Raw genomic sequence first — 10,632 nt, 5'->3', positions numbered from 1 at the left:
GACACGAACGTCGCGTTCACGTCTTATTGGACGTGTCACGTGGTTAGTGACCACGCGATGATTGGTTGTGCTCGTATGTAGGGAAGGATGAAGGAACACACCACAAACAATAAACGTTTAATTTCTACATTTACTATTTTAATTATATTGGCGTTACCATATCCACCCGCCCTAAATGGGTCACCATTTAAAACCAATCATAAGATACAGCGAAAAACTATGACTCTAGGATCGCATAATGCGCGCGGGTTAATAAAGTCCTAAGAGCCACGGCGGTAATATAAATAACGAGTTCTATGGCTCTAGGAGCGCAAAATGCGAGCGGGATATATAAATTCCTAAAGTCACGGCGGTATTACAACTAACAAATTCTATGACTCTAGGATCGCGTAAAGCGAGCGGGGTATAAAAAATTCCTAAAGTCACGGCGGTATTATAACTAAGAAATTATAAACGAAAGCGGTGCAAAACTTAAAATTAAACTTAACTAACTGCGGTAATATACTAATGCGATATAACTATTGTCTTGGAAGCGGACATAAACGAACGACCGGGCGAAGGTAAGTTCCCTTGGCGGTTCTAACTGTACAAACGCGCGCGACGTCGTCCTTTGAAGGATGTACTTTCTCTACGACGGCTAAAGGCCAGGTTAGGGGCGGTGCATTATCATTTATTACAACCACGACCGTTCCAGGAGTAATAGGTGTGGAAGGCGTATTCCATTTCTGCCTAACCTGCAAACCGTGTAAGTATTCCAATCTCCAACGTTTCCAAAACGACTGGACTAACTTGTCCAGTAGCGAATGCCTATCAAGCAAACTGACGTGATCAGATTTGACTTGAGGCGCGGGTAATGCTAGTAAAAGCGCGGTAATTAAAATAACAAGAAACAAATGCGTTATAATATTCATATGTTTAATATGATAATAATCAATGATCATGATAATTATGTGATCATTGCGCGGTGATATCACTGGATGCTTATGTGCATATTCCAGGGCGGAATCGCTTAGACGTCCAATAAGGATAAGTCTGTTGCGAATAAAAGGCTTCAAGCGGTTGAAAGCCTGTGAATAAAATTTATAAAAGAGTATATTATAATACTCCTCTGCAAAATATTTATTTTGCAGGGCGGGAATAATTTTATTCTCAGCGAAATTAGGTTCCTCTACGGTCATCATAACACCGCGGCGGGGTAATAATATAAGGAACCTATAAATATAAAATACACGACGCGCCGAGACGCGAAGGGCGGTATCGTATAAAGCGCAATGCTTTATAGGCGGGCACACAGTGTGCGCTAATAATTTTCGTTCGGGAATGACTGCAATAGACTTACCATCGAGACTCCTAAGAGGCCAATCAGATGGGTCCGAACGAGCCCACTGGGGTCCGTGGAACCACAGAGGGTGCGGTACGAGATTTTGTGGCGAAATGCCACGCGAAAGAATGTCAGCGGGAGTTTCAATACCAGAAATATGGTAGAAATTATCTGATGGGATGTTATACACGACTGTGGGAGCAACGAAGCCCATCATGTCCCACAGGCGGGCGGCAATTGACAAGATGGAGTGCTTAGTGCACATCACATCGGCGGATGCGGTAATTTTAAAATAAAAACAATTATGAACAGTAGACCAATGCAGACCAAGTAATTTATGTTGCACGGTCTTATCAAACTCCACCGCGGAGGGTAAAAGTTTGTGCGAAGCGGGAAGATTATCTAACACATTTTTACTATTACTATTCCATTTAATAAGATCCCACTGAGCTCCCTTAAACAAATCGATGAGCTGCTGCGACGCGGAAACTGCTTCACATTCCGTGGGAATAGAGAAGGCGATATCATCCATATACAACGAGGAAGACGCAATGCCACTCGCGAGCGGATATTTCGCGCCGTCATCTTCTACGAGCTGTCTTACCGTGCGCAGTGCATGATAAGGACTAGACTTGATGCCGAAGCAAACTCGATTAAATTGATAAAGCAGCAGCGGATCCTGCGGGCTGAAACGATATAAAAAACATTGAAAACGACGATCAAACTCACGCACGAATATCTGCAGAAATTGTTGGCGGCAATCGGCGGTCATGGCAATCGCGTGGAGACGAAAACCTAAAATTATTGTAAACAAATTGCCTTGTAAATTCGGTCCAACATGCAGAAGGTCATTCAACGAAGGCTGGCTTCCAGAAGTTGGCATGCTAGCATCTAAAACCATGCGCAGCTTAGTCGACGATTTATCCTCGCGCAGAACAGCGTGATGCGGTATAATATAAATAGGTGTAGGGTCACGCGGATCATACGGAGGCGCGGGTGAAATATAATTTTTCGTTAGATAATCTTTTATGACGTCATCATATGCCAACCTTAATTTAGGTGAAGCCTGTAGCTTTCTTTCGAGGCACATGAAACGCTTGCGGGCAATATTAAATGAGTCACCGAGAGTGTAGAAATCATCCTTAAATGGAAGCGAAACAATATATCTACCACTCACGGGATCGCGGGTTGTAGTTAATTTATAATATTCTTCACATTCAACATCATCGGGATGTTGAACGGGCGGTGCGGTAGGAAGCTCCTCGAGCTCCCAGAAACGCCTGACTAATGAGTCAATAGCGGCGGTCTCTTGAACGTGACAACACGTCAAGGGCGGTTTATGTATGTTAGGTATGGTGGGTACTGAACCCATTATTACATAGCCTAACACCGTGCGCAATGCAGCGGGCGCCGACGAGTCACGAGCTGCATGAACTACGTCGGGGAGAAGCAGATGAGGGAACAGAGAAGCACCGATTAATAAATCGATTTTATTTGGCGTACCAAAACTCTCATCTGCGAGCGGTAAATGCGAAATATGCGATAAGACAGAAGTGTCTATAACAGCGGTAGGTAGTAAATCCGTAACATGATCAACAACTAGCGGTGAAATATTAAAAGATATGTTGTTGTCAAGACGTGAATAAAATTTTATATTTACGGAATTACTGTTTACAATTTTTTCTGAACCACCGAACCCCTTAATAATAGTACGTTCGGTTTTCTGCGGTTTAATACCTAAACGTTCACAACATTCATTCGTAATGAAGTGACTTTGCGAAGCGGAATCTAAAAGCGCGCGAATAACAAGCCGTTCGCCTTTACAATTATAAGATACGACTTCAGCGGTTGATAATAAAATAGTACATTGTTTATTCGCGGGCGCGTTGCATTGAAATGCGTTATCAGTATCAGCTGTATAGCTAGCGGTACATAGCGCAATGTCGGAGCGGACGCACTCGCCCGACGGCGGTGACGGCGCAAGCAACGGCGGTGTGCTGCGCGGCGGGGGGTGAGACGCAGGCGCGGGAATGGACGATTCGCGTTTCAAATGTAACATCGTATGATGTTTTAATTTACAAATGCGGCAATTAAAATTAGACGAACAACTAGAAACTCGATGTTTAATACTGAGACAATTTATACACGCGTTTTTATCCTTTACGTATTTCAAACGTTCCTGCGGACTCATTTTATGAAAACTCGAACATTTATATAAATGTTGATGCGTAATATTTGTACAAAGACAACTATAAACGGAATCAGCGGTTGTTACGTAAGACTGATACGTCTTAGGCGGAGCAGACGAGATATTATTTGAACTGCGGTTATAATTATTATACTTTCGAGGCGGTTTATTTATTCCCGAATTTGTGGAAGGATGAATGCGTTCTAATACCTTCGCACGAGTTTGAATAAATTGAACTAAATTATCAAAAGTAGGCATTTCACTACCAAACTTAGTCTCGAAAGCGCGAACAGTATCTGAGTCTAACTTCTTCAACGCGATATGAACAATCATTAAATCTGTAATATTATCTAACTTTATATTTTGTAAGGCGCGCACTGCGCTAATAAAGTTATCTGTAAATAAATCAAAGTTTGTTGCGGACGGAGAATGCAAAGGTTTAAAATCAAACATTTGATTTAAATACGCGGAAACTAACATACGTTTATCATCATATTTATCTTTTAAAGTTTGTAAAATTAAATTATAATTTTCAGCGGAGGGGGTTATACCAGCTATAACAGTTGTGGCCTTCCCCGTTAATTTACCTAGTAAATAATATAAACGCTCGGCATCTGTAAGGCCGGGATTGTTATGAACAATTGATTCAAAATTCGAAAGAAACAGCGGAAATGAGCGAATATCACCCGAAAATGGTACTAATTCGATAGGCGGTAATTTAGGCCTATTTTTATGCAAATTATTAATATCTCCGTGTGACGGACTTGGTTGCGAATATTGCGATTTAATTCTTATAACTCTGCTATATAAAGACTCGAATGCAACGAGGCTTTTATAATCAGGTTTCGCGGTGGGTGTTAATAATAATAAGCGAGTATTGTATTCGTCTAAACACTTTTCAAATCTTTCACGTAATGATTCTATCTGCGCGGACTCGTCAAGGAAACTTTCCATAAGCGAGGCGTTGTTATGAACGTTTAAAGACAAATCATACATTTGTTGCACCATTTCGAATATAACTTCACGTTTAGCTAATAACATGGATAACTGCGAATCATTTATATCTTCCGAATCATTAACATCCGAAGCGTCACTATCAGGTAACTTAGTCATTTTCTTAGGCGGCATTTTTAATAACAAAAGTATATATTCAAACAGAGAATGTTACAATACAAGTTACAATAACAAGTAATACGACTAAATAAAGTAGGTCAGCGACGCAAGCGTAATATGAACCGAGTATGAATTTTCAATATGGTCGGATTATAACAGCGGATCGCGGAATGACCTAGATAACGTTATAAATTTCGAGCGCGGGTAGCGGGTAAATAAATATGATGAAATATGTTCGATTTATAATGATTTTAGCGTTATAACTGCGGATAAACGATATGAATATAGTTTTAATTAACTATTTTAATAATAATATACGCGTAACTTAATGTTACGGGCGGAATAAAATATATTTTAAGCAAAAAATAATAGATGACGCAATGTCGATCTATGCGGTATATTATAGTTATTTCACAATGAATGTACTATTAAATCGCTTATTAGGGCCTACAATGAGTATCCTAATAAGGGCGGGTTTAAAATATATTTTATATGAATAGTAGAAGACGCATTGTCGTTCTATTATATGCGGTATATTAAATAGTATTTCGCATTGAAGATACTACTAATCGCTTATTAGGTCCTACACAATGAGTATCCTAATAAGGGCGGTGGAATCATCAGGTAATGGTTACTATCCGGCTCGAAGGACCACTCAATGGTCGCGCCAATATAAAAATATACGTAAATATATTCTCGATATGAAAGTGGACTGTATTCAGATCTACGTGGTGTTAGCAAAGAGGGATAGACAGGATACACACGGCACGTACCTCGTCGGAGGGAGTAGCGTCCAGAACACACGCGCCGCCACGCGGTCAGGGTCCTCCAGCTCGCGGCGGGCAAGAACGGCGTCCAGTCCCACACTCCACACAAACACACACGCGGCGGTGAGCGCGACCAAGGGCCGGGGCACGGGATACCCCGGTGGTGTTACAAGGGCACAATGCCTGATGATCTAGAGAGCCTCGTGGAAGCTCTCCGGCGGTGGCCGAGTCCCGAACCTCGCGAAGGAACGGAGCGAACTCGACTGTCTGCAGCGACACGAACGTCGCGTTCACGTCTTATTGGACGTGTCACGTGGTTAGTGACCACGCGATGATTGGTTGTGCTCGTATGTAGGGAAGGATGAAGGAACACACCACAAACAATAAACGTTTAATTTCTACATTTACTATTTTAATTATATTGGCGTTACCATTAATAAACATAGGTACATTTTTTATGTATGCATAAATTATAGTTATTTTTTAAATTACTATAATCCATACTATATTAATATTATAAATGCGAAAGTAACTCTGTCTGTCTGTCTGTTACTCAATCACGCCTTAACTACTGAACCAATTTGCATGAAATTTGGTATAGAGATATTTTGATACCCGAGAAAGGACATAGGCTACCTTTTATTGCGAAATATGTACCACGGGCGAAGCCGGGGCGGACCTCTTTACATCAATCAAAAATTTTACTAATCATCGAAAAACAATAACTACCTACACCCCCTAACCAAAGTTGCATCTCGCAAAGCTGTACTGAAGGCAAATTAGTTTCCGATAAGCCAGTAGGTACGGGAAGGTATTGGGGAATCGTTTTGACGAAGGTAAACCCCGCCGCGGCCAAGATTTTATCGCTAATCCCTCCAAAACCGCTATCACTCACCGATTGAGATGTTAATATCGACTTTTATTTTTGAAATCGAATCGAAAAATGGAAATCTCTTTTCTATTACACTTTAGAATTATCAAATAGGATTATAATGTTTCATTGAAATAAAAAAACTGCTCAAAATGATGTTAGGATAAGTTAGGAAGTATGCTGGTTTGAGTGTTTATACACTCCACATACCTATTAAATTGTACGTATTCCCAAAAATAGTAAGCCTTTATCTTTTGGTAGGTACATAAGGTTTTATGATAGGTACACCCACATAAATGAAATCAATTTCCAGTTATAAAATCTGTATAAAAGCTCGCAGCAAATGTATTGGTTAATAAAAATAACAATGATTAAATACCTAAAATATTCATCAGCATTTGAACGAACAATTTTACAACGCGTTACGCGCTCAAACGTACACAGAACATTATAGGGGTGCATACGGGCCGTAAATTCTAATTAGAGAGCAACAGTGCCCGGGGCATGCACTCAAACTATGCTGATTATACGCATTTACCTTGTGGCTTAAAATTTCGATTGCACGTAGGTAGGTATTACGTTTCACCAGTAAACGAAGTTAAAATTGTCTAGCACATCTATAGATATTTCAATTTTATACCTGAACTTGGTTTTAAGGTATAAAATGATAGGTAGATTATTTTAATAACTATTTCATACTTAATCAATTCATAACAAAAGGGACGCTTTAAATTTATTACTTAGGCATACCTAATAGTAGATGAAAATAGTAACAACATCGCGTCTATACCAATATAGAATGCGGAAAACAGTCATTTGTCATCCATGGTACGAAATATGAATTGTAAAAACAAACAGAGAAAATTTTCAGGGACAGCCTAAATTAAGACCTCATATGTGACTTACATTTTTATAAAAGCCGGCTTAACCGAAATCCACCGACCCGTCGTAGTGTGACATGTATGCTAATGAGTGAAACTGTACTACGGGTGTTTCATGGGCACCCTTTTTAGTGCCTGAAATCCGTACTGAAAGGGATTTTTGAATTATTCAACGGCGGTTAAATGACTGCAATAACTCCTAAACGCAGTTAAAATGCCTGGAAACTAACATTTTCTCTGTTTATTGAAGTACAAAAAGACTCCATAATATTATAATTATGTATCGCTTTTAAAATATACTTACCAAATATATCCAATTTAAATTAAGGTCATTCAATAATTAAAAACAAATTTTCTATCCAGACTGTGTATCCAGAAATATTACTGAAAAATGAACGACGTGAAATTGTGACGTAGCGTAGGTATGATGAATGGCAGGATATTTTAAAATTTAATACAATTAATCATACATTCACTATGTTGCTTGGAGAACATTTTGTACTTACCCAAATTATGCGCCTTTCATGTTCATATTAAATAGAATTTTTAGATTATTGCTAGGTTACTAGGAATACAATACAAATAGAAGTAACAGCCATGAGGATGAAGTCGGTCATCTCAGTCTAAATAAATAAATAAAAGTAATTTTTCTATTTATATATTATATTTTTTAGTCCAAAAATATTCAGTAACCATCAAGATAAAGAAAAAAATTCCAAAAGAAATTTTCCTCGACTCAAGTAAGAGCATCAAGCCGTCTGCTATAAAAGTTTCATTTCGCAAAGTATTTGTCATTGCGTAGGCACTATAAGTATGGGATGGGACGGTCTGTAAGTCGGATATCAACGGGGACGAGTGCAATGCGATTCTGCCCATCAACGGACTTTATTTCAATTCTTGGAAGAATATTTTCTGAATAAATATAACCGAAAGAAAATATACTTGACAGTTATATCAATGTAACTGATGTTAAATTAGATTTCATTTAATTAATTAATAATTTAATTTAATTTGCACTTGTCTATTTAAATGAATTACTTACATTACTTTTCTTTATATGTAAAGACCTGTAAGTTTACTAAGTACATACAATCTAGTACCTACAGCTACGTTTCAAATACAAACCTCAATAGTATTAAAATACATATAACTTAACGGTACAAAATAAAATATACAAATCATTCCTAAAGATATAAAAAATCTAAAATATTTGAATATAAAGTGAAGGTTAAGGCACTTATGGAAATGGGAAAACTTCTGGAATTCGTTCGAGTTGACGCCGTCTCGACATAAAAAATATGATATTACATTAAGAATATTTTTTCCGCGCCGCAACTCAATATCCCCATTTTACATTTGTTTAATTAAATCGTTGTTATTAATGGCTTTAATATACAGGTTCTTTCTGATTATGATATTGTAAATTTTAATGAAAGATGACAAGCTTTTCAGAGAATGTTTAGGAATTACCATCGGCCTACGACCGTAGGTACTTATAGTATAATGTGGTATAATTATGTATTTCTTCAGTAACGTAGATATTATAAATTATAATAAAGGAATAGGTAAGTATGAGTAGGTATATAAAATCCTGGCCTTTGATATCGACTTCAATAGATTCTATCATGATCAATTTATTAATACTTAATTGTTTATATACTTAAAATTTTCTCAAAAAGGCTCTTATATAGATATATAAATAATGTTCCGTATCTAACCAATCATTTAGATGAAAATAAAACCATAAAGCATGTTCTCATTGAGGCACCATTAGCATGGGCGGTGGAGAAGCCGATCAGTCAATAAATCATCTCTCGTCGGCATCTCTTATAGGTTCTATTGAATAACGATTTATTCGCTTACCTACTCGTTGCTTTTCAAAATAAGCGGGCCCCTAATGCGCCTGTTGGAAATAAAACCCGCTTGTAGATAATAGTCCGTACTTAATAGGAAGCGTTTATCATTTGAATATTACTTGCTATTACGTAGATAATAAAATATAAACTAAGAGCGTACATGAACTATTTCAAACCAATAGCTTTTGTAGTTCGCCCAGGTTTTCGTACTCGTGAAAATGTTATACCTACTTCCAACAAGGCTCCAACGCTGTGCATCTTTTTAGTAAAGCAATATTGAAACTCCATGTAGAATTTTAAATCTTATTACCTTTAACATTCAGGAAGGACATGGCTCTATAGACAAAAGTTACGCCTGGCTAACCATTTGTGAAGGCAGATTCAAGATTGGAAGGAAATAGGGGATTGTATCGGATATGCATAGCTTGCGCTTGAATAGCGCTTACGTACACTCCGGGGAAGCAGCCCGGTTACTGCTACAATCACTTTTGTCAGGACTCAGGTACCTCCGTCCTACATATTTATTATATGAATGCAATTGTAGGATACATAAAGAACATTGTTCTTAACAGTATTCAACTCAACATTAGGTATCACGTTAATGTTTATATAATATGTACAATGTACATAATATGTCTGTTTAAATAAACATTACGGTGTTACGTTTGTAATTAATAAAGAATTTAGCTAAACAATAAAAATGCGTTGGGTTAGACACATAAAATGCTTTAATGGTGGTCGAGGGCATTGTTGCGGTCGGATATTTAATTAAAAAAGAGAAAAATTCATAATTCTCGCTTTATTATATTTTCCCGGTAGGCCATTACACGAGATTTTATTAAACTCAACTGAATTTCGCTCCCCAGAGCGTGCCAGAGCCGTGAGCGTGGGGCGTGCGACAAAATTGTTTTACAATATAATTACAGTGAACCATTGTTCCGGAATTCAGTGCTGTGCTTCGATTTTCATTTACATTTAGAATGGTACAATTTGTACCGGATTTCACCCGGCAGCCGTAGACTTCATTTGTTTTCATTTCAACGTATGGTTGCTAGATTGCTTCGCAAGTCGACCTGTTACACGGTCTCGTTGTTTATATCTGCATACCTAATAGGTATAATATATTAAATACCATACTTCGTATCTATCTTCCTACTGGAATATTTCAATTATTTAAGACAATTTGGCCAATTGTAAAAGTGTAGATATAGAAATGAATTTAACCTTTTGAACGCCAATGACATCTATAGATGTCATGCGCAATCGTGCCCTGTGCGCCAACGACACCTATACATGCCAAGAAACAGATCATAGATAAATACAAAATAAACATATTAAACCTTTACTTTTACGTGTTTTATTTATACAGTTTATGAACTGAATCCCCAGTTATTACATAATTGTACACAGTAAACAAAATTGCCAAGTAGTTATTCAAATATTTGATGACAAAAAATAACTTAATTAATGGCTAAAAAAGCATGTTCTCTCGCGCCAATGACATGTATACGTGCCTACTAGTGATGTAGTGTAATATTCAAGTAACTTCATTAAAATTTCAGCGAAATTACTCTAATTCGCTTAATTTTTGTAATAACTACAAAAAAAATATATAAGCTTAGTCACTGAGAAAAA

General features: G+C 37.6%; 1 protein-coding gene across 1 annotated transcript; it reads right to left on the bottom strand.

Annotated features, from left to right (window-relative positions):
* On the bottom strand, positions 1–3,441 carry LOC149486572 (uncharacterized). Its single transcript, XM_089698203.1, has one exon. It carries the CDS (start codon positions 3,378–3,380, stop codon positions 519–521), a length of 2,862 nt encoding a protein of 953 aa, XP_089554329.1. The 5' UTR covers positions 3,381–3,441; the 3' UTR covers positions 1–518.
* Between the last annotated feature and the right edge of the window lie 7,191 nt (positions 3,442–10,632).

This window comes from Colias philodice, chromosome 8 (genome assembly GCF_061535455.1).
Source record: "Colias philodice isolate Cphi_HAF_F1 chromosome 8, ilColPhil1 Martin Lab GWU primary, whole genome shotgun sequence".
NCBI classification, from domain to species: Eukaryota; Metazoa; Arthropoda; class Insecta; order Lepidoptera; family Pieridae; genus Colias; species Colias philodice.
The sequence above is the reverse complement of the archived record's forward strand: the minus strand, read 5'-3'. Positions and strand labels throughout refer to the sequence as shown.

Coding starts and splice junctions, on each gene's coding strand:
- LOC149486572 (XM_089698203.1), bottom strand. CDS start 3,380: ATGTTACATTTGAAACGCGAATCGTCCATTCCCGCGCCTGCGTCTCAC.